The sequence below is a fragment of the Phoxinus phoxinus genome, assembly GCF_949152265.1.
Source record: "Phoxinus phoxinus genome assembly, chromosome: 11".
Lineage (NCBI taxonomy): Eukaryota > Metazoa > Chordata > Actinopteri > Cypriniformes > Leuciscidae > Phoxinus > Phoxinus phoxinus.
This window is the reverse complement of record NC_136886.1, coordinates 29875066-29899510: the sequence shown is the minus strand read 5'-3', so window position 1 is coordinate 29899510 and position 24445 is coordinate 29875066. Positions and strand designations below refer to the sequence as shown.

The window sequence follows — 24445 nt, the reverse complement described above, 5'->3', positions numbered from 1 at the left end:
CTCAGCATTGCTGGTTTACACAGACTCGATCCTCACTACAGGAAGCAGACGATACTGTTGAAACAGGAGGGTTTCATTTACATAGGAATAAAGCACTAGCAGACCTCATGAGTGAAAAACAGCCATGAAAAAACTGGAAAGGAAGAGTAGCTCTGGGAATATCACCATCTTTTATGTCTCAGATACAAGATATAGGCAGCAAAGATGCTGAATTGTTTATGCAGAGGATTCAGCAGTTGATGAGGAACATTAAATTATAGACTACTGCAATATACTGTATATGACCCACAAAGCAGTTAATGAACTCAAAGTGTCTTTATTAATTTGTTATTAATCAAACGCAGACGTATAAAAAGCTTCATACGGTATTTGACCAAATTATTTTGCATGGACTTCAGCTTGTCATTGACAATGGAGTTAAAATCTTGCAGACCCTTAAAAAGAAAATGGTTAAACAAAACCTCATATCACACGAGAAATAATGTATATGGAAATATGTAATTTCCACATACATTCTGGAAAGGTATTTAATAGCTGCTGGAGGAGTATACAACACAATTTACTCCAACCAGACACTGGCACAGTGCTTTACAAAGACAAATACACAAGTACATGTAATAGAATCACACTGTTGACTAGTTTAACTGGTACTATGGAAGATATAGAAAAAAAACGAGAAAAAAAAACTGATCATCAAAAATACAGTAGTAAAAACATATTAACATAAAGACATATTAAAGTCTCATTTAATGCTGAAATAACTAGACATGGCCTGGCTTTTCTGTAGTGCTAGTTTCTGCTTAAATTTGACAAAAATTAAATAAAACAAAAACAAAAAACACCTGGAAATTTTCATTAATACATAATCTGTAGAAATCCCTTTTATTTGATTTTTTGGCATCGAAAAATATGATTGTTCACACGTTTGAGAAGCGGTTTTCAAAATACTATATTAAAAGGTAAGTACAACAACTTCATTTCAATGACCAAAACCTGGTCTACACTATTTTTTTTCACAAAACATTCTTTAAAACTTAACACATTAAGTACTATTGGAAACTTTAAGTACAGTATAAAACAGGTTTGAAATCTTGTTAATCAAGAAAACAGCTAAAATACGGTAACACATTATCAAAATACAATAAAAACAGTGAAATACAATAAAAAGTACAATACATTCAAAACATCCCACCTGGAAAACACTTTGTCGTGTAAGAAACGCTGTGGTTGTAATCTTTTTCAGTAGTGTCTTGCAAAAATGATCATCTAAAAATAAAAAAATAAAATCCACATCACAGTTGGCAGGTAAGGTCCAGGTAATAGAGCACTATTTGTAATAAAAGAGTCAGTGTAGTGTGATTGCAGAATTTCAAAAGGATGAAAATAAAGACCACAGCAGAAAGAGTATCTACACCGCCTGAGGGCCGATAAGAAGCGGCGCTTCGGTATGACTGAGAGGAGGCTGCGGTGATGAGGTTGAGGCTGAATCCTTCTTAAGCTTCAGGATGTGTTGCTGTAGGTGCATGACCCAATCCTCCTGTATGGACAGCGGTCCTTGGAAAACCTCCTCACAGAACCTATACAATATTTGATAGAAGAGCACTTATTGTTCTAATAGTGTATTTATAGGCATTTAACTACAATCAATGCATTTAATGACAAGGAGAGAGACAACTATTGGTAGGACATAATGCAGGTCAAATTCAAAATCTTCATGCACCATACTAAAACTGCTTTAACGAAGATTTGTTTTTTACTTTTGTTTAAAGGCCATATTGGTTTTATTTGGCACTGGCCTTCAGAAAATAAAATAGATACTTACATTTCCTACAAGACAAAATAATCATCACATTAAAAAAAATTAAGTGCAATACCTGTGCCGAAATACAGGCTTTAATTTATACTGTACACTTTTAATGTAGCATGTAATACAGCTGTTTGTGGATGTAAAAGGTTTACAAAGTTTTAAAGATCGAAGAGCATGATAAATTGAGTTATTGACTCCCAAAAGAAAGTGTAAATTCTGAACTGCCTGAAACGAGTTATTCCAGTCTTACATCATTCACAAACCTTCATAGGTATGTAACAAATTTGCGTAACGTCAGCCTATGGTCTTCATTGGCTCCCCGCTAACAACCAGTGTTGGGAACGTTACTTTAAAAAAGTAATTAGTTATAGTTACTCACTACTTGTTCCAAAAAGTAACTGAGTTAGTAACTGAATTACTCTATAATAAAAGTAACTCGTTACCAGGGAAAGTAACTATTTGCGTTACTGTTAAAAAAAAAAAGTTGCTATAATCCAAAGAATTTGGATTTTTGTGAGCAGTTTTCACAAGTCAGTTGAAATGAGTAGAACAGACGGGTGTTTGTATATAACTTTCAATATTTATTGCACGTCGACAGACAGCAAGAGGTTTATACTGCACTTCAAGTATTATCTTTGTAAGAAAAGTAAACAGTTACACCATATAAAGTGCATAACTCTAGCAAATTAAATCAAACTCTCTCAACCTGAGACAACTGGTCAAGAAAACAACCTGGCGAACTCGCATCTGTGGTGGAGGTATCGGTGTTTTTTGCCACTAGCTTTGTAGATGCGCGTGTCAATGTGAGATGCTTCATTAAATTAGAGTTGCTTACAACGGATGTCGACAAAGTCTTCGCTCCTGGACATAATGTACACATTACATGCACGTTCTTGCCTTTGACCACAATGAATTTGAAGTAGTGCTTATATCTCCACCAACTTTTCATCGGACTGCTCCTGACCATCTATGCTGCTGCTCCGTCAAATCTGTTTAGCGGTTGTGTGTGTGTGTGTGTGGCGCCTGGCGCGTGTGCTGGCATGTGTGTAAAAACACTGGCTCTGATTGGCTACCATGAAACATGACTCTGCCTTAGCCAACCATAATCGCTTACATCGTTATTAACCCACCTCCTCACTAGCTGCGAGCCAGGGGTGCGTTTGGAATCGGATTACACAGTTTATTCAATCAATGCATATAACGCACTGCATTTAACGTCCAGTAACGTTAACGGCGTTGTAACAACGGGAAAAGTAATTAGTTAGATTACCCGTTACTGAAAAAATAACGTCGTTACCTAACGCCGTTCTTTTAAACGGCGTTATTCCAAACACTGCTAACAACCTCTACCACTAAAAAAAAAAAGTATTGCTGAAGTCGTGCTTGCAACCGTGGTTCGGGTTGATCAGCTACTTCTTCCAAAGTTTCTTTACCGGACTCGGCTTGAATTGATGCTGTAAAATAGACACCATCATTATCACTGTGTATCAAGTGCCGAGGAAGCCTCCAGAGCTGAAATTTAGATATGGTAATGAGCGTTTCGTTTCTGACACACGCTGTAAGCAGTAGACCAATCACAACAGACTGGGCCATCTAACCAATCAGAGCAGAGTAGGCTCTCGGAAAGGAAGGGTTTAGATAGACTGGAGTCTTGATTGAACGGTTTCAGACACTGTGAGAAAATGGGTGGTGCTTCAATGTATATATATATTTACCTTGGATGCATATAAACCTATTGTAGGAGACCTCCATATAATTTTATGAACAGCATAATAGCAGCACTTTAATAGTAGTGTAGACCGGAAAGTGGAGGGAGACAGAGGGAGAATGGGATCAAGTCATGATGAACCACTCAAACCTGCTTCTTTGTAAGCACACAGCTCTTCTCCACTCCCAGACAGCAAAACCACCAGGTTTACAGAACAAACTGATTTGTGTTTTCAACTCACCTGCACTTGAGGGAGTACACCTTCCCAACCAGCTTCACTAGGCTGGTCTCTGGTGGTCTAGGCACCAAGGATGGAATGTTTCCAGTGCGAGAGGGCTTTGAAGATTCTGTTTCCCTGGATCCACTCTCGGAGTGGGATAAATGCTTTGGAGGACGCCGTTCACAGCCTAAGACAAGCACAGTGATCATAACAATGCATAATCCTTTTCCTTATTGGCTAAGACTGAACTAATACATAATTTGGAGCTCTAGTATGAGCAAGAAATACATATTTTCCCTACCTCGAGGAAAACGAACATTCAGTTCCCTGCGGGCCGTGGGAGTCTGGAACAGGCTGTCTGAGGAAAGTTCATCTGATGAAGGCCGTTTCTTATATGTGGAGGAGGAGTGGCTCATTCCTGCTTTTCCCTCTCTAGCCGTTGCCACTGCTGCTTTGAAAAGCTGGTATACCTGCGGCTGACCAGCAGAGTCTCGTACTGCTGATGAACCCTTGTGAGAAGCAAGGCGGACAGACTCTGAGTCTGAGGAAGAGTACGGAGTGGAGGATCTTTTGGAGCTCTACACCAGAGGAAGACAGAGAGACAATTAGCAAAGATACCCCAAGATGCTGACAACTTTGTGTTCATGCAAATCTTAAGAAGGAACAAAAATACTGCAAAAGACAAATACAATTCAAAATATTCAAATATTTTATAAGTTTATTTTACTTGAGAAGAAAACCTGCATAAGATAATGTTGCAATGGAATATATCTTACCCATTTTTAATGTTTGAAGTGTAAATCTAACAAACTTTAGTGAGTTTAGGCTTAAGAGATAAGAAATATCCTTCTAGTTAAGCAACAATTCAGCCTGGACATACCTTCTTAACAAAAGGCAAGTCCCCCCTCATGTAGCTTTTGTGGAGCTCTGCTACCTTCCCCGGCTCACTCTTCATCCAGGCCTTCAGGGTCTCAATAGGAGAGCCGATGACCTTCCAATCCACTCCCTGCTGCCTCAAGTGGGCTCTTGCGTGGCTGGCCAGTGCCTTGCGATTCTCAAAATCAAAACCACAGAGTTCACAGGTGGCATCACAGCCTACAGCAGAAAGGGAAGAGAGTGGAGAACACAAGACATGAAAGTAGACATATTGCATTAACATCCACAATAATGTCTGGATAGAGTCAGCTTTGGTCAGTTTGAGGGGGTTGTGCAATGTTAGTTGGGGGGGGGGGGGGGGGGGGGTGTAAGCATAGACAGTATATAAGATGGACACAGCGACCCCATAGACTTCAACGGAGAAAAGTGAAGCCCATTTGAAGCACTCACTTCCTGATCGCCAGGCGAACTGCGCAGGCTCAAACTGAGCTTGGTCACGTGAGCAACGTGTCTGACAGTTTTCAGTCTTCTAGTAGCTGTGCGGAGAGAAATCTGAATCATTCCCTTCCGAATCTCGCAGAGACGGAGAGCGTGAGCATTAGCTGTCCATGAGCTAGCAGCAGGATCAACTTTATCACTCTCTGTGGGCTTCTCCCTTCACTTTATCGGACTTAATGCCTCCACGTTCCCCCGATTGCCTGCGAGCTTCTACGCCGGTCTATACGGTAATTTCTCTACAGTGCGACAGAGAGTCGCGTGAGTTATGACGCAATCGTTAGCCTATTTTTACAAAAACGGCTTCTACGGGGCCATAACGTAAGATACAAGGTAATGGAGCCTTTTATACATTGTCGAGTTTCTTTAGAAATAAATAATGGACAAATGGAGTCTTTGGACGCCTCAGATGTAAAGTTATTCGCTGTCAAAGTGACGCAAAAATGAATGGGAGTCAATGGAATGCTAACAGCAGGTGAAGTTCTGCTACAATGGCGGCGCCCGCGGAGGCTTCAGTTTCCGGCGGATGGATTACCCCCTTGGGTGTAAGCAATGTTAGTTGCTTACATTAACTAAATGAGCCTACAATAGCAGACATAAGCCCTTGAAATAAAAAAATGGCCATGTTTTATAAAGAGGTTGACAAAACTAAATAAAAACATAGAAATTATGTAAGATAACGTTAATTTAGTTGTAGATTACATTCTTATATCCATTTTTTTTTTTTTTTTTAATGTCACAAGGAATAATCTGTTTTACTGCTTTGCACGATTCTTTTGTAGTGTGGTTTTGGTGTAGCCTACTAAAGTGTACTAAAATAAACATTCACGAGTGTACCTGACTTCTCACCGCTGATTCCTGATGGTTTAGAGGACAATTACACCGAGTCGCACCCTGTCTTTTCAAAGAATAGTACACAGGCGAGCGCGAAGTATAAATGGCTCGTGGGGAGGCGCGCGCGCAGTCAGCAGAGGCGCGCGTAGCGGAGGCTCGCAGACCCATAGACAGCGCATAGACTGCTTCTTTTTCCGTTCTGATTGCCACGCTTGACTTCTAGGTGTGTAACCTTTATTATTGTTCGGTCTGAAACGGCGCCCAGTGACGGATGGTGTAGCAATATTGTTGTCCAGGTGGAACTCGGGAGAAATTCGGGAGAAAGGTCGGTCCGGGAGATTTTCGGGAGGGGCTTTGCAATTCGGGAGTCTCCCGGAAAAATCGGGAGGGTTGGCATGTATGGAGACAAATAATTATTGGTTCAACGTACCTGTAGTTGTGTCGTCTGAGGCAGGTTTCTCTTTTTCCACAGGTGATAGAGTAAAAGTGAGAGGTGAGGATTCAGTTTTTTTCAACTGCACTGCCGCCCCTGAATCAGGTTCCGGTTTGATTTGGGATACCCGTTCAGAGTCCTTCCTCTTCATGAGCTCATACAGGGCCTCTATGGGTGGGACTTTCAGCGACCACCTTGCTCCCATCTGTCGTAAGTGACCACGTGCGTGACAGGACAGGGCTTTACGAGTATCAAACATCTCGCCACAGTAGTCGCAGCATATAAACTGTTTAGGCTCCAGCTTTTCAGGCTTAGGAGCTGAGGAAAGCAGACAAGTCATTATAAACTCAACAAAATAAGGGATTCACAATAAAACATGAGATTTATAGTGGCTGTTGATAGTTATTTATGTTTAAAAAAAAAAAAAAAATTTACCAGGGAAATACATAATCAGAATTCAAATTGTACAATTATGTAATTATCTATTTATTTCCTAAATGTATACGTTTTAAGGATGAAACATCTACAGAAAGTTTAAATAAATAGAAAGAAAAGAATAAAAGAAGTAACTGGAAGCACTGTAATTTTTACGCACCGATCAAGGGTGATCTAAAGGAGCTGGAGTCAGATGGAGGTGTTAAAAGGGTGGTGGGTGCGCTTTGTGGCTTTGGAGACTCTATGATAGAGATATCAACTTCCACAGGTTCGTCCTTTGGTTTTGGGAACACAGTCCTGGAGCCTTTCTTGGCCTTTGGAACTTTGTGAGGAACAGGAGGAGGAGAGGAAGACTGGGTAATGGGTTCAGGGGATGAGAGGAGAGGGGGTACAGAGGGAGGTACAGAGGGAGGTGCAGAGGGAGGTGCAGAGGGGGATACCACTGGGGTCAGCGAGGGCAGCCCAGGGGAACTGAGGGATCCAGCAGAACTATCACGTTGGGCCATCACCTCTCGCAGAGTGGCCATGGGAGACCCGTTTACAGACCACTCGGTGATGCCCAGCTGGCGCAGGTGATAGCGGGCATGACTGGCCAAGCTCTGACTCTTCTTAAACTTCTCGTGACAGAATTCACAGGCGACACCTTTAGATGACTCGCCTTGAGGATAAGAAAGAGGGCATCAGGATGATCAGAGCAAAGTACCGGTATATTAGGACACTTTGTAAAATCATGCCTTAATGCCCCCTGTGAAGAAGCTTAAGGTTAACTGTATATCAACTACACCGTTTCAAAGTTTAGGGTTGGTAAGACTTTTTAATGTTTTTGAAAAAGGTCTCTTTATGCTCACCAAGGCTGAATTTATTTGATCAAATATAAAAATGGTAATACTGCAAAATATTATTACAATTTACTGGTTTTTATTTAAATATATTTTAAAAACTAATTTATTCCTGTGATGGCAAGCTGAATTTAACAGGGTCCTCCAGAAATCATTCAAAGATGCAGATTTGGTGCTCATTCCAGAAACACTTGTTAATATCAATGTTTAAAATAATTTCGCTGCTTTATATTGTTTGGGAAACCATGCTATATTTTTTTAGGATTCTAGGAAGAATAGAAATATCAAAAGAACAGCATTTATTTGCAATTTGTTGTAACAATGTAAAAGCCTTTAATGTCAGAATAGTACTGTATGTGTATGTGTATATTGTTACTGACCAAAATAACATTTCAATGACTTTCCAGTTGTTCTTGACTGAAAAAACTTTTTTAGATTGCGCTCAAAAAGAGCAATTTCTAGTCTATAGAAACATGCTATATTTAACTGGTCTTTTAATATCTACACAGGAATTTCCATGACTTAAGTATTTTATTAATTTCCATGAGTTTTCCAGGCATGGGTGCCACACTCTTAAAAATCCGGATTTTCCAATACCATATTTTGCTATTAATTAATCACCCAACCCCAAAGTCCATACATAGTCAAGAAAGATATTCAAATATTCCTAAAAAAATACTATTCTGAGCTGGACGACGACATTCTCTAGAGCTGCTGTACAGCTGTTTGCATAACTGAATCATTTTCCTGTTATCACTGTAAAGCTGCTTTGAAACAATCTGTATTGTAGAAAGCACTACATAAATAAAAGTTACTTGGTTTAAAAAAAGACAAAATAAAATAAATTAATACATAATTTATATTCTTACCTCGAGAGGGTGATTTAAATACAGCTTTTTTGTCAAGCGGCAAGCCCGCCAAAACATCTGGAGAAATCTTCTGCTTCTTCGCTGAGGGAGGTGATATCAATTCTGTTTTCTCAATGAGAGGTAAAGCCTCTGAAACATCTGCAGAAATCTTCTGTTTTTTGGTTGGCGGAGATTTCAATTCTCCTTTACCAATGAGGAGAAAGATCCCTGGAACATTTGAAGAAATGTTCTTCTTTTTCTTTGAGGGAGGTGATTTCAATTCTGTTTGGCTGCTGAGGGACATGTTCCCTGAAACATCTAATGAAATCTTCTTCTTTTTGGCTGAAGGAGGGGATTTAAATTCGGCGTTCTTGCTGTGGGGCAAATTCGCTGAAACATCTGGAGAAATCTGCTTTTTGATTGGGGGAGGTGTTAGACGAATGGATGTCAGTCCTTTAAACGATAGAGGGGTAAGAGAGGGATTTTTGCTGATGGATGATGAGGTGGAAGGAGCGGAGGAGGGTGAAGTGTGATCCTCAAAGTCCGACCCTTCCAGCTGCCCAGCACTGGCCTTTTCCTGGAATTCCTCGCTCTGAATAATTTTATGGAGCATCTCGATGGGAGCACCTTTAGACTCCAAATTCACACCAAACTGCCGCAGGTGGGCCCGTGCGTGACTGGAGAGACCTTTACGGGTCTCGTACCAGGCTCCACATAATTCACACACATGGACGTCATCCCTCGCAGTGGAATTTTTTATCATAGTTGCTGGTGAAAAAGCACAGAACATTTCAAAATTGATTTTGTATGCAAGGATTGCTTCATCAGATGAACTAGCTTGCTTCAGTGAGTGGTACAATTAGCTAGTCCAAGTTTTTTTTTAAATGGACCCCACTTCCAAGCACATACCAAAACATTTTTAATACTGTTACTTACTTAAATTGAGAGGAGCGTCTGTTTCCTGAGGGGCCCACAGGGGCTTGGCTGAGGCCAGTGAGAGGGAGGTAGGTGGGATGCCATCAATGAGCCTGGGTTCAACAGCCTTGGGAGGAGACAAGGCGGAAGATGGACTGGACACCAAAATCTTCTTTGAAGATGCTTTATGAGGCTTCCCTACAGCGAAAGGCGAAGAAGAGTGACCAGACGCTGCTGATCCTTTGACAGCAGAGGGGGAAGATGAGGAAAGAGCATATTTTTTCTTTACAAGGTTGGATATTTTAATCTTTAATTTGGGCCCAGTGTCCTTTTTGAGTTTGTGGGACTGGGGTTTGTATTTTTTAACAGGGCTGGCCTGTTTTTTGAGCTTGGGTAGAGTCCCGCCTCTTTCTGTCATCAGCTGGCACAGAAGGTCTATAGGAGCTCCACTGCTGTCGGACACAGCCACTCCAAGCTGCCTGAGATGATACCGGGCGTGACTGGAGAGACCTCGCCTGGATTCAAAATTGGTCCCACAAAACTCACAGCTATGGATGCCTACTGTAAAAAAGTGAGATAGAATAAACAATGTCATGACACCAGTATGGAATATGAACTAATATTTGACAGCATGTTTTGTCCAGTTTTCCTGAAGAATTTATATTGTTTCTTTGACTGCGACATAAATGCAACAGTCCCTCCAGGATTTGAAGATTCTGCGATCACAGAATGTAATGCAAAATCAAGCCAACTCATCATTAAATAAAAAGCTCCCTATAAATGAGTGAGTTTCAAGAAGTTAATGATACTATTAAACACTACTATATGTAATACGGAATATAATGTATATTGGGGTGAGTATATGCTAGTCCCATAATGCCTGATTTCAGCAATACATAAGTATTTATTATTTTACTGAATATGCATTATGCACTTCTTAAATATGTACAGTATTAAAACAATAAACAATGATTTCATTGTTAAATGGTATTGTTTATAAATAATAAAACTAATTTTATAACACTGTCACTGGTTACTTACTGATTCAGTGACAATGTGCAAGCTACTGTGTCTGTGTATTTTCAGCAAAGCAGAATTATGAGCATGTCCATGCTAGTGTCACCATTGTATTGAGCAGGAGGACCAGAACCACAATTTCAGTAATTACACACAAATATAATTACAGGTAAATGTACTCTTACAGTAACACCAATTACATAAGTGCATCATGATTATTGGTGAGTTTTCACTGCAAAAAAGCACAAGTATCGCCAAAATTTGAGAAAAGCTGCCGCAAATTCTGAAATTTTAGGCTGCAAAAATCAGAAAATAATCCTGGTGGGACTGGTATAAACAATAATGATGATCAAAAGTGTCAGTGATCTTTAAAGGAATAGTTCACCCAACAAAAAAAGTTCCTCACAGTTTTAGAATGATGAGTGTAAATACAGACGGCATTTTATTTTTGGGTGAACTAGCCTATCTCTTGAAAGATTAGGCCTACATCCTAAATTGTCTGTTTATTAGTAAAGGCTGAAATACATTACACAACTTTTCAAATCTGAACAGGTTTTAAAATACTAGGCATCATACACTTAACAACTTTGTAAATGGTTACAGAAAAAAATATGGAATCAAAAATCCGAGTATGTGATAGACTACTACAACTTCTGCCCAATATCTACAGACTGGCTATGTCTTTTAGCAATGTGGCAAAAAAAATCTGGGCAAAAGGCATGCATCTTTGGTGTTACTTACAATCAGAATCATCTAAGTCTTTATTCAAGACCGGTTCCAGACACTCTTTGGAAAAGGTAGCAGTGGTTGTCTTCTTTGCCGTGTCTGATGTTGTCTTCTCCATGGCTGGAATCTCTCCCTGGCACATGCAGAGAAAAGCAGCTCATACATTTAGACCAATCTTTTCTAAGAATGCAACTTATCTATTCATAGACAAGATTTTTTTTTTTTTTTTCATAGCTGCAAAATTCTAAATGTATGAAAAATGTTTTATAAGTTAGAAAAACTGGTAACAATTCCTACCAAAATGCAATAATAACTCAGCTATTACATAAATATTACATCAGTAAACAAACTTGTACGTTATATGCATTAACGTTAACCATCAATGTAACACAAATATCGAATAAACCAAAACGACAAAAATATTCTGGATTTTCCTAACGTTGTTTGAAAAATAACCAGCATTTACTTTGATTTATTATGGTTTAACAGTCTCAACTTTTGCATTTAAGCGGGAACTATGACTACCATGGTGATTTTTTCGTAATGTTTACATACTGTGACACTGACAAGGCACCATTGGTTACCTTATGGACCGTCATGTATTCAGATTAACTGGCAAAATTTGCCCAGAATAATTTATTTTAATCACGACCGGAGTCATTGCTGTTTACGATAAACTAAAAACAAACTTTCCATCTCGAATTAATTCATGCATCAGTTCCAACCATTTAACACAATACACGCGCACATGCAGCTAGCACGAGCTGATTATTGACCAGGCACTGCAAGTCGAAACAAATGTTGCTAGTGTGCAAATCCACAGCCTCTTCGGCTACACGTAGCCAACCATATCGAAAACAAAATGTTAAAAGGACATAATCATGGCCAAAATTACCTTACAGTGGCGAGGTTTCTCTTACAGGAACAAGGGACAGCAGGCACTTTAATCACTACAGCACAGTCGAGCTAGGCTAAATCAATCGATCCCTCATTTGGAAAACGTTACATGGACGAATCACAGAGGCGCGGTTGCAATCAGAATATTATGCGTTTTCCATATAACAAAATCTGGAAGACCAGAACGAATGTACTGTAGATTGACATTAATTTTATATCCTTATGTTGAATGTGAAAATTAAATGTCACACAAAGAGGTAAAAAAACGTGAAGTAGCCTACCATACAGGTAAGCTGCAGGTGAGCTCCTACACACTACTGAGGTATGAGAACATCGTGTCTTTTAGAATAATCTGCAATAACGTAAATGTTTTGTGACAACGTTTAGTGATATTTTGGGTGGAAAACAAACTGTTTCATTTTTCTTTATTGTTAAAAGCAATTAATTGCAGCTGATCTGATCTGTCAGGATATCATAATGAATTTGTTTAAATATTGTCATTGATTGGTTGCCTCTAAAATAGTAGTCTATAAATGAATTAGAAGTATGTAAATAAAAGTGGCCTACAGAAGTGATCAAATGTAGGCCTATAGACCTTATTCACAGTATCAACATCTTTATACAATTTATTTAAATACATTTGTATTTAAATAAATTACAAAATGTGTGGATAGTGCTGCTGTTGCTAGAAAATAGGTTGTGTGTTGTTCAATTCCTATTGTCAGTGACTTTTTGGCAGCATGTTGCCAGCATCTGTTTTTTTCACTTGTATTCTATTTTTTTAACATCGTGCTTATAGTTTGCACTGTTGGATGAGGGCAACACGGTGGTGCTTTGCTCTGAAAATTGTGATCGCTTTGCTGTTGCGAGAGTATGTATGTATATATCTTGGCACACCTCCACGTTTTGCATAGAACTTACTAATCTCAGACAAGCTTATTGCTAGCCACACTTGTTATCACTTTAAAGAAGGGGTTATCATACTGTCACGTCATCAGTCACTCACGGCCAGTTCAAAGTTTGCATTTAGCCCCAGTACAGTTAAAATCCACGGATGTGTTCTTTCTCCATCCCTTTTATCTAGGATGCATGTTGAGGTGACTTGTGTGTAGTTAAGATAGCCAAGTGTCCGTGAATACTTCACATGATTACTTGTATCTCAGCCTCAGATGTCACACCTACGGATGTCAGGCTAAACGTCTGATGCACAAGTTCTCCAGGATTTCTGGGAGACATGCGTTCGTATTCTTTAACAGTCCACCTGGAAACAAAACCGCATTGACGCCAAACCCTCTTATGGAAGAAGAAAGCCGTCATGTTTACAACTGTGGCAATGATCACTTATCAGCTAAATGCTGGATTTTCAATGTGACGTTCAAAGCACCACTGTTGCATTAAAATTGCACGCTCGGCTTTACATCTTCATGCCTCTAAACATGACACTGAACAAAAACAAACTGACCAAACCAACAAAAAAATGTTGCTTTACATGTCGGTCAGACGACCTCTTGGGGAGTCCTTGGCCAATGAAAGCTGTCCAGACAGAGATGGTCTTATTATTGGGACTGGGAGATACGAGTGTCCGTGGCTCTACCATTGGAAAAAGCATAACGGCTAACTTGCCTTACTTGTGCCTTTGGTTACTTAATACAAACACATTACAGCCTTGACGTCTTGGAATTTTGTTTAGAGTTGTGCGACAGTCAATCACTGTTTGGGGATACCATAGAAATGAATGAGAAGTGCTGTAAACTGAATTATAACTGTAACACACTTGTCTGTGACTTCTCTTATTAAACAGCATTGTTTTCATTGTAACCTCTTAAAATAGATAAATCCAAAATGAATGTTTAACAGCAAACATTCTGAATATTAGCCAATGAGCTGTTGATTCATTAAATGATACTCACAAAAGCCTCTCTTCCATTTGCATCCATTTAAAAAATGGCCTCTTCTCTCCTTCCCTGTGTACCGCAGTGTTAGCAGGCGTTAATGAGTAGTGAAAAGTATTGCTCAATGAGGGACGTTTCATTGATTACTGACATTATGCTACAGATGCTTTTACGGGAGTTTATCTTGTGCAGAACCCAGAATATTGCTTTAACAAGAAAGGCGTCACTTAAACTTTTTAGGGTATCCAGTGCTTTGAGTTGGCCTAATTGCAGTTTCTTTTTACAACAATTACAGTCAAAAGAATAACAGTGATTATTCAGCTTGGTTTGGTTAATACACATTTTATTTGTGAAAAATCGACAAAACAGTAGCTATAGATAAGTCTCATGCAGGTCTATACTTAACGTTAAACTAGAAGATCAGGACAAAAGAATAAATGCACAAATGGGTGTCCCATTTTTAATTTGCTAATTGTTTTTGTTCTTACTACAATCCATTATTGCCGTGATAATAAGATTTGGTTTATTTGTTACAGGTAGTTAGCTTTGTAAGCGCATTGCTACCAATGAATAAAAGAAATGTGACAAAAGCTACTAGCAATGCAAAGGGGCATCATTTAGCGCACCACACCAGAACTTTCTATGTTACATCAGGTATTGATGTACGTCTTTCTTATGCCATCAGCGTTAACTGCATAGAGTTGGTGCACATCTTTCAACAACCCAGCAAACTGCTCCTCCTGTTATCAGACACACAAACGCAAGTGTTAACTTAGCCATAACGTAAGTACAAGCCTGAATTAATGATGTGCATTTGTAAAACTAGAAAGAGGAGAAAACCACATTACTTACCAAAACATTCATACGATCAACTGAAGCCACAGCGACATTCAGCTTTCTTTCGTCTTCCTCCCTTTCCTCTTCTATGACGCCCAGTCTACACAAACATAAGTACATGGTCTCAGTTGTCCTATTTGCATTTACAAATTAACAGATTTTTACTTCTTTTAAGCCAAAATTACCTGAAAGTTGCACTGGCCAGCTGTTCCTCACGGATGGCTAACAGATTACGAAGGTCCTGCACCTCTGCCTGTAGCTGTGTATTCTGGTCTTGGCTCAGAACTATGAAGTCTTCTAACCGCTTGGCCATCTCCAGCTCGCGCTCTGTCTCCTGCTCCACTCTTAAACGCAGCTCAGCCAACTCTTGCGCATGCTATGGCACACCACAACTTTGTCAACATTCTGTGGCTTTTTATTACACCATTTCCTCTAAATAATTTCTGATAAATATCAAAGTAGAGGTACACAAATTGTTGTTCATGCATTCAAATACACGGTCCAAACCTGTTGCTTCAAGAGTATGCAAAGTAGACCCACCCTATCTAATGTGATTGTGTCCTCTTGCTCTTGCCCTGTTATTTGATGGGGCTCACTGCCATTTTGGATTTCCCAGGATACTTTTGCTGGTTCGTTATTGGGTTTCGTGGACTACACACAAACAGAAAATACACATCAAATAATACAAATATTTATTTGCAAGCAAATAATTGGCAAAATGTCTGGTGCATTTTAACCAATCTTACTTACATTGCTGGGTAATGTGATTTCCAAACTAGGAGCTTGGTCCGGGCACTGCGTAGGTAGTTCTTCATTGCTTGCTTGCCGCTTAACTGGTTGCCGCTGCTGCCGGGATGGTCTGTTGGGGACACTGAATGCCCGCTGCACCTGCTTCCGCTGACGTTCTTTGCCGTGGTTGGATTTTGAGTCTACAGGAAGCTGCTGCATGGAGTTTTGCAATGGACTGTATTTGGGGAGATCCCTTGGAGGTAAGTATAAAGGCTTTGGTGTTCCATGACTGCTGTAAGTAAAAGTACTTTGAACAAAATTTGATTTTAACATAGATTTTTTTTATTGGTGTCCAATCCTGCTCTTGGAGGGCCAATGTCCTGCAGAGTTCGATAAGCTGGTTCAGGGTAATTAAACTCAGCTGGAACAGAGTTGGACACCCCTGCCCTTGGTGAATTTTGGGTGTGTCTCAATCAGCTCCCTAGGTTGTGAATCAGTATATCAAGTACACAAATTCGGGCACTGGTAAGGACAGTAAGGCCCCTGGCTCACTACACATTGGGACACTGATAGTGACATCTATAACGTCCTCATTGTACAACATCACTACTGGTATTTATGAGCAACAGCAGAGCTGATATTTTACTGAATTTAAAATTTTATTTATTTAAAGTACATTATGATAAATAGTTTGATTGTTACATAATATACTTGCAACATTTCAGTTGTAAATGTTAGCTAGAGTAGGTTCACTACTGCGGTCTTTACCTTGTTAGTACCTTGTTAGCGTGCCTGCGTCCCGCGCCAGAGACCCGGTCCGAATCCCGCTCAGAGCGGGTAGAGTACCGGTTTCACTGAAATATAATTAAATGGCGGTTTGTTTTTTCAAAACCTCTATCGTGTGTCTTTATCGTTGGTGATTTGTCTTGCGTGATTTGTTTTGCGCTTCAGAAGTTTTGTTAAGGGAACATAGTGATTTGTGGTGCAGTGTGGGACTTTTTAGAGTGAACATTTCAGTGCACTGGAAGGATTTTGCGACAGCCCTTCTAATGGCCAACTCGCTGACCAGTGCCCTGATACTGGGGAGCTGATTGACACACCCATTGTATAATAACCGTACCTGCTAACAGGGATCCGTTGAGCATCATGATTAAGGAATTCTGTGATCTGGTTCAGGATTGAAGGCAAGGGTTGTAGGTTGTCTATTTGGTCCTACAAAAGAGATATATATATATATATATATATATATATATATATTTTAGCATGAGCACATTGTTTAATGGGATGTAAAACTTTAAGTCAGTAATCCCATAGTCTTCTGAACAAAGATTACAGCAAAGGCTTGAGATCTGATGTTTTGTTACCCGTTTCATTACAGAGATAATATCCACCAGGAGATTGTGAAGGACCGCTAGACGAAGGGGCAGGTCTACATAGCCATCAAATCGAGCCATGGCCATTTCACTGTCTGGATCAGATACTTTCTGTAAGAATCCTCGCATAGGCTCCCAGTGTTGTTCTAGAAACTCATTCATAAAAAACATGTACTCTTCCTTTTCGCCAAACCTGGTGGATATTGAGATAAAATGGTTCTTGCTGATCATATATGAGAACAAATCTTTCAAAATCTTAATTTTCTTTTGGATATATAATCCAAGTTAACTGGAAGATGGTAATAAAATTACAAAATGCAATAAATATGGCTTTAGATATGGGACTTACAAGGTGAAGTTTGCAAGGTTTTGAATGACCTTGGCTGTCAAAGTGAGAGTGCGAAGGGTATTTGTCTCTGGATAGGGTTGGGTGAGGCCGAAGAGTGATGGACTGAGGATTGCTGGGCATAAGAATCGAAGAAACAGAGACGCTGATATGAGACGGTGTCCGATGTCCGTTAGACCTCGATCCTCACAATCTGATACCCAACTGGAAAAAATGTCATTCAGCTCTGCAGGGAATGAGCTGTTTATAGAAAGGAAAGAATTTAAAATTTAAAAATAACAATCCATTGGAAGATTTCTGACACCTATTGAGATTAAGTAGACAAGGTAAATCTATTTACTGTTACGCACAGTATATTACAGCAGTTCGGCCATCTTATGTGTTCTCTACAGAAAATACTTATGCTAATGAATACGCTTTCAATTTTATTTTGTAGAGTGTGTTCGTTTAGGTTTATCTTACTCGTGCATGTCAGTGATTCTCTTTACAACATCCCCACATGTCTCCTTAAGATGTCTCTGGTTGATTGGTAGATCAGAGGAAGAGCATTTTTGCGGGTCTACCTCGCAGCTCTCCCCTCCACTATACAGTCTGGATATAAAGTCGCCTATGGGTGAAGATTGTTACATAGGAGATTAGAGGTAAACAAAATGAAACATGGAGTTTTATAAGAAGGGATGCAGTAGAATATTCCTTACCAAGTGTGTCTATGAGATACTTCTGGCCCACCAATTTCATATATTCATCAATAGCCTTTGTGGCCAGTGTATTCTCTCTGAAAATCAAAGCCTCATTTTCTCCCAAGCGCTGAACTTCTGCACTACCAAGATCAATCAAGAACTCCTGCACAAACAAAAACCATTCAGACATTTGAAAAGCTTATCTGTCTTGTCCTGCGATTACTGCTGTTGCAACTCACCTTAGCTTTCCCAATGCTCTGGAGCACATGAACAAGTGCTCCTGCCAGTTCTTCTTTTTCCCGTACATTAAGAAGAGGTTCCAGGCTGCTGCACATACCCACATAATCCACTGTGACATACTCAGCAAATTCCTTGTACCTCTCAATAGGCAGAATTTTCAGGTTCTTAAATTTGGCCTTGACTCGAAGTGAAGCCTGAAGTCCAATTTGGTCCTTTGCTGTACTTGTTCCTGGGGGCTTGTAGGGAACGATGGGATACCACTTCTCTTGAAATGCCCGTCCTTTTATGTCTGCTAGAGCAAGAGCCACACTTCCTAGAGGATGCAGCATAGAGTCATCCTTGGAATGGCGCTTCTTCTTGGAGTCTTCTTCTCTAAAGAGGTGCAGGGTGATCTGGGTGACAGGGGGCAAGTTGTCAAGTTCAAAAAATTCGCCCCAGAATATCTGGCAACCTCCTGCAGCACCACCGCCATGGCCTGCACCTGCACCAGATCCTCCGTCAACTGCTTGACTGGATCGTTGGACGGACTTCCCCACGGCCCGGCTACTGGTACGAGCAAACAGTGTACCATCAAGGTGGACCTCACAATAATATCGCTTCTTTGGGGGAAGGTCTTTTGCTTCATTAACCCAAAGGCTCAGGGAGTTCTCAGTACGCTCACAGTTGTCCTGAAAGAACAAGACAGTATAAGACAGTAAAACAATTTTATTAATTCTTACAAATACTGTTAGAATAACAAATAATGACTAATTTGGATGGACATTTAAGTTAAAGAATATGTGGTACCTTATTTGGATGTGCAGTACGACGCAAGTCTTCAATCCAGCGGTCTCTTTCTGCAGCTGAACTGCACCCAAAGCAGTGGTTATTCTCTGAGTTTATGACCTTTTGTGAGTTGGACAAGGAAATACCCAGAAAATAAGTAATTTGTTTGGATTGTGTATAGACATAATGATCGGAAAATTTAAACATGGTTTACACTTCAATATGCAACAGCAAGGCCTACCTGAAAACAGTACTTTTCCCCTAGAATAGAGCTGTGGACTGGCCTGATGACGGCGGTCTGGTCTGCACTCAGATCCAGGCTTTTTGCAGCACTGACTGGAATGGATAAAGATTCTCTGGATCCGTACCTTGATAGAAAGTGTGAAAGACTGGTAAATGGCATAGCATATCAAACCATCAGATAATATGTTTCTTCCCATTGATATTAGACATTACTACAGAGTGAATTTTTGGTAAAATCTGTCTTTTTCTGTATTATTTAAATTATCCTCCACCTTCCAGCACCACCTAGTCCTGCAGTATGGATCTGTGTGCTGCTTTTCCGTTTATCATCACCCTGTAAGCGGCGCTTGATTAAGTTCTAGCATGAGAATGAAAGAAAAGGAGCGGCATGGGAAAAAAATAAATATATTTATGCATGCATTTTGTTCAGCTAGTTTCAGATGGTACACATTTCTTAGACATTCTAATGTATACTCACTTTGACGCCTCCATCTTGCCCTTTTATTTTGGTACCACTTTGGGGAACCACAGGATCTGGATTTAGCTCTAAAGAGAGAAAGAGAACCCATTATATATTAGATCATCACTTTAATTCTACTGTATTCCCCTTTTGTTTGTAGTATGAGCATTAAAGATGGTGGTGTGTCCCTTTTCTTTTGAAACATGTTCCATGTTACAATTATTGAAATGAACATCTGCGTGTGCATGTACTGCATGTCTTTCTGTTGATTTCAGTCTAGTGGGATAAAATACTGCAGAAAGACAGATAATCTCAGTGCAATCGCAGATTCTGAAACCATGACAGGAAGCATATCATTTCCTTCCTTCTTATGTGCATCAGATCAATAATTTCCAGTTTAACAGAAAATGTAACTTTGTTAGATGAATTCTGTTAATACGGAACAGAACGGAAATCTAGGGCTTATTTAATTTTTTATGTCAAAAATTAGCTATTGCTTGATCATCCATGTGCCTTTATGAAAGCTGGAGACCAGACGAGCAGTATAATGCACAGGATGTGGTCCCAATTTTTGGACATATACACGATTAGGGTCATACTTCACATGCTTTAAATAAATCACAATTGCAAAAGCAGCAGCTGTGAAAATGAATGAGCCTGTTAACGTTTTGTGTCTGCTAAAGAAGTCTGACAGTTTGCACGATGGCATGAATTTTCAAACCAACATGAAGTAAGTAACTTACGAAAAAGGAAAAAGTGCAACCTTAAAAATTACAACAAATTGAACAGAATTAGCAACCCCTCACAAAAGAAATTAAGCTTTAAGTTTCATTAAGTCGATGGCTAATCTGCCACGACCAATTGTCATGCGTAACATGGTAATAAAAGCACAAAACCTCTCAGCAGATTTCCCACATACAGTCGGTATTAAATTCAGTGGAAGGATGCCTTCAAAAGGCTTTTAGGAGTCTTTAGGTCGTATGACGGCTCTGAAGCCATGGAATATAAAACTTTAACAGAACCAGATTTGGCTTATGCTTCTAAATGTTCCATCACAATATACAAAATTTAGAAGGTAGATGTCTTATGATCCTCTAAATGACCAGATCTAAATCCCTAGAGATGTTTATGTAAACTAAAAAAAATGTCTCCACTGGAGGCTTTTCTTCTTCCCACTAAATACAGATAAAAATTTATTTAAAAAAAATTAAGGTCTGTACTAAAGGTCAGGCCCTGCTTAATAGGTAATCTTGTCTACTCTCTTCATGTAACAAGACATTACATTTAATAAACTATTCTATTTGAAAGCAGTATATCTTTATGCTTTGCTAAACACCTGAATTAAATGAAAATAAAGACCAATTTAAACTCATTGTATTATGCCGTCTCCTTAAATTTGTTTTAATGCTGATTGTATTTCGCATGCATTATACTCTCCAGCAAAATAATTTGATTTATTCATTTTTTTTCTTACCTAGTGCCCCTCCACATACAATCCAACGCCTGAAACCCATGCTTTGGAGTAGCTTAGAATCAGTTTTCCTTTCAGAACGCAATACTCATAAATGCCCTTTTATGATTTTTTTTTTTTTTACATTTAAAGTGAGGGTCCTGCATGCTTATGTTGAGTGCTAGATAGCACACCCCATCAGTCTCAGTCATCCTCTGATATGGAACACCCAGTTGTGATGCTATCTTCAGAAACTCAAAGGAAGCAATTTTACAAGCACACGCAAACATAACCACGTCAGCCATTTCCTCTGTGAATATGTTATCTTGCTTCACTTTAGTCACTGACAGGCAGCCATTGGCTAGATAGGGACAGATGATACCTCTCATCTCTTGAAGTCATCTCTAGCTTTTAAATGGTCATGGACACGGAGAACTTTAGACTGTTACTTCAATTAAGTGTACTGCAATCCCAACAATGATCTTCACAAGATAGTAATACAACTTTTGTGCACTTTTGTTGTTGTTGTTGCTTAAATAGTGGTATTTGAACCCTTAACCCACACATATAAATGTATGAAGATAACATGATAAACCAAGTGGAATTTATTTGAATATTTTTATATAAAAATTATAATACTGCACACTTTTTTTTAGCCAAACATTTCACAAAATTTGTTATGTGAAAGGTATATTTTGTTATATGAAAGATATAGTGATTGAAACCATATCAATAGATACATTTAAACAAATATTTTGTTTTTTTATTATTTTGACAAGGTGTAGGATATTTTAGGACACCTGTGTGAATTTTAGGGGAACCTCTAAAATGACCTTGAGACCAGTTTGTTAAAATTTAAATTTGATCAGAAAAGTGAGGTTCTGAGAAAAGGTTGAGTGTCATTTTTTTTCCCAGATGCTATGTTGTATCTAATGTAATGACATTCATACATTTTTTTTCAAATCTATGAATGTGATACTGACCAGTGTGACTTCCACTGATGTTCTGGAGACTGACGCTGGAGAGACAACTGCTGGCCCGGTTCCGTACCCTCATCAAAGGCTGAAATCAATTCAAAAGATAGTGATATATTGGCACCAAATTCACCTTAAGTCGAATAGTGTTTCCAAACTAACTGGACTGGCATATCAAAGTCAGTTTAAGGACATATACAGTACATCCAATATCTTAATCTGCTAAATAATGTCTCATCTGTTGGCATCATTGAATGTGTCTGTTGTGCATTACCTCCTCCTCGCGTGGGATAAAGATCTGTCCATCTTGAAGAAAACAGTTGCTTATGTCCCAAACTGGAACGTCTTGTGGGGGGGCCCAGGAGAGCCGAACAGGCTCTTGGACCACATTCTCAGGCTCACCCTTTTCTTTGTCTTTTCATAAAAAGTAAACATGAAACGTTTAAATTTAAATGGCCTAAAAGCTTCAAAGACAAAACATGCTATGAAATTGTAATCCAGTTCCAACATCACCAGAGCTTAATTAGTTAAAATAATGATAGCCATCATAAGTAATCCCATTAACGTCCAATTACGTGTTTAGGTCATTATCCTTTGGGTACAAAGGAGAAAAACAGTTTCATGTTAAGCGCTTCTGTGCTATTTTCTAGTCTATTGTTGCATCTCCATCTTGCACATCCTGTTGTTGCACTCTCATTCTTTAGCGCCATTTAGTGGCATCTGCATGTACAATCCTTTACAGGGTTAGAAAGTAAGTTTACACTGTCCAACAGAAGTTGTCTTTCTAAGAACTCTACAAAAACCTTCATATCATTTAACGGATTCAACTTTATGTTTTTAGAACATTTAGCATTGAATATAAAGCTCTTACCATGCTCTGCAATATGAGTACTCTGTATACGCGGCCTCTTAAACTTCTGTGAGACCGTTTGCAGGTACTTTCTTATTTTACCCCTCTGTGTCGTGTCCTGGATAGTAGTCCCTGATGCCTGTGCGCTGGAGGACCCAGATGTCGAAGAGGAGGACAGGACCGAAGATAGGAGGGACCCTGGTGGCTCTGAAAGAGCTCTTCGGAAAGGGTTTTTCCTTGAAGTTGCCGGCTTTTCGGGTTTGGAGGGGCTTTCGGCCCCTCGAGCTGCAGTCGAGCACTTTTCCCCCGAATCTTCACTCAGAGCTTTGCGCCAACTCTGCATTTTATTCCATTTGTTTGAAGCCCCTTTCTCCAGCCTCTCGATAGCCCCCTGTGCCGGCGTCTCAGTCTTGGCTCCCGTGTGCCACTTGTACGTGTTGAGTAGCTTGCCATCCTCTGTCTGATCAACCGGGCTGTTTTGTTCAGAAGACAGTTCCATGTCCTCCTCAATCTGCGGTTCTGACTGCTCAGCACTCGGTTCTTTGTTCGTACCCATCTAGATTTCTTCTCTGTGACCCAGTTTTGTGAACTCTTATGTTTTGAACGGAGTGCAAAGTATTGTCTTGTCGTACCTCAAAGTGTATGGGGTCCTCAGCATGTACCAGTTTTTTTAAAAACGTTTTGTATCTTCCTCAAATTCGAGTGCTCCGGATCTCATCATCCACTCACTTCACCTATTGGCCACTTCCTCAGATTGTTTTGTGCATCATCAATTTCAAAATTCTGTCTGTTCACTAAGGTCTTGTTGAAGTGTTAACTCTTAAACTCACAGTATATGGTCCATATATAAATTTTTGGCTTTGATAAATTGGTGCTCGTTATTTTAAATGATGCAGTCCTTTGTGGTCCCCAGCTCTTGTAGGTATAAGTCTATTTTTTCAGTGCGTACTTGTCGTCCAGCATTCAGGAAGCCAGTCAGTTTGTGGGTGGGGAAATCAGGTTAGATTCACAGGTTAAAGAAAGACTTTTTCTTAATCTTCTAAGAGATTAGGATGTTTCCAGGCTGACCTAACAAGTGCAACATTACTGATATGTTCTATTCAATGCCCTTCTTATTTATGAAAATCTTAGAAAGCATAATCTGTCATTTGATCTTGTTTTGTTCTTATTGTTGGCCTATACAACAAAAATGTACATTTTGAAATGGTATGGTTGTGACTGGTAAAAATAATTACTATTATCCTAGCGTAACATAATCAAGATGAGATCTTATTGATTAAATATGATCAAGTTTGGCAGTTTAACCTACATACCTGCCTGTTTTGTTCAGTGACAGTTACATTTCCTGTCACAACAGCAGCACTTCCTCTGGGGCCTGCTATGAAAACCACTTCCTGTCGTGGTAAAGACTAAGTAATCTTCTCAACCTTTTCTTGAATTTAAACAGCCACATACAAAATTCAACATGTAACATTAGAGATCACGCTCTTTATTTTTGCACACGTCATTCTCACTTGCATAGCATTTTAAGGTTTTTGAATAACAGACTCCCAATG

General features: G+C 39.4%; 2 protein-coding genes across 6 annotated transcripts; both read right to left on the bottom strand.

Moving 5' to 3' along the window:
* Positions 1–152: 152 nt before the first annotated feature.
* Positions 153–12180, bottom strand: wiza (WIZ zinc finger a). Its single transcript, XM_079627792.1, has 10 exons — positions 12049–12180; positions 11169–11286; positions 9432–9971; positions 8517–9263; positions 6969–7466; positions 6371–6691; positions 4616–4830; positions 4037–4313; positions 3757–3922; positions 153–1577 (listed from the first exon to the last, which is right to left on the bottom strand). The coding sequence occupies exons 2-10, from the start codon at positions 11269–11271 to the stop codon at positions 1409–1411; spliced, it is 3036 nt and encodes a 1011-aa protein (XP_079483918.1). The 5' UTR covers positions 11272–11286; positions 12049–12180; the 3' UTR covers positions 153–1408.
* Positions 12181–14260: 2080 nt separating this feature from the next.
* Positions 14261–23866, bottom strand: rasal3 (RAS protein activator like 3). Of its 5 annotated transcripts, none has more exons than XM_079627762.1 (18): positions 22911–23866; positions 22314–22453; positions 22049–22127; positions 19634–19701; positions 19428–19513; positions 19154–19280; positions 18934–19032; positions 18147–18815; positions 17926–18070; positions 17690–17834; positions 17231–17467; positions 16873–17074; positions 16629–16720; positions 15530–15800; positions 15320–15430; positions 14965–15155; positions 14795–14879; positions 14261–14682 (listed from the first exon to the last, which is right to left on the bottom strand). In XM_079627762.1, the coding sequence occupies exons 1-18, from the start codon at positions 23443–23445 to the stop codon at positions 14593–14595; spliced, it is 3372 nt and encodes a 1123-aa protein (XP_079483888.1). In that variant the 5' UTR covers positions 23446–23866; the 3' UTR covers positions 14261–14592. The 5 variants fall into 5 exon arrangements, with proteins under 5 accessions (XP_079483888.1, XP_079483887.1, XP_079483889.1 ...); XM_079627761.1 differs by having other exon boundaries at positions 15530–15815; positions 22911–23862; XM_079627763.1 differs by having other exon boundaries at positions 15530–15797; positions 22911–23862.
* Positions 23867–24445: the final 579 nt, after the last annotated feature.

What these genes read in the sequence shown, in the direction of transcription:
- wiza (XM_079627792.1), bottom strand. Translation starts at nt 11,271, where the DNA reads ATGGAGAAGACAACATCAGACACGGCAAAGAAGACAACCACTGCTACC. An exon ending in CTTTAGATCACCCTTGATCG is followed by an intron (nt 6,692 to 6,968) that starts GTGCGTAAAAAT and finishes TGCTTTCCTCAG; the next exon opens with CTCCTAAGCCTGAAAAGCTG. An exon ending in GTGTACTCCCTCAAGTGCAG is followed by an intron (nt 1,578 to 3,756) that starts GTGAGTTGAAAA and finishes AATATTGTATAG; the next exon opens with GTTCTGTGAGGAGGTTTTCC.
- rasal3 (XM_079627761.1), bottom strand. Translation starts at nt 23,445, where the DNA reads ATGGGTACGAACAAAGAACCGAGTGCTGAGCAGTCAGAACCGCAGATT. An exon ending in TACTCATATTGCAGAGCATG is followed by an intron (nt 22,454 to 22,910) that starts GTAAGAGCTTTA and finishes TTTTATGAAAAG; the next exon opens with ACAAAGAAAAGGGTGAGCCT. An exon ending in GGACTAGGTGGTGCTGGAAG is followed by an intron (nt 19,281 to 19,427) that starts GTGGAGGATAAT and finishes CTTTCTATCAAG; the next exon opens with GTACGGATCCAGAGAATCTT.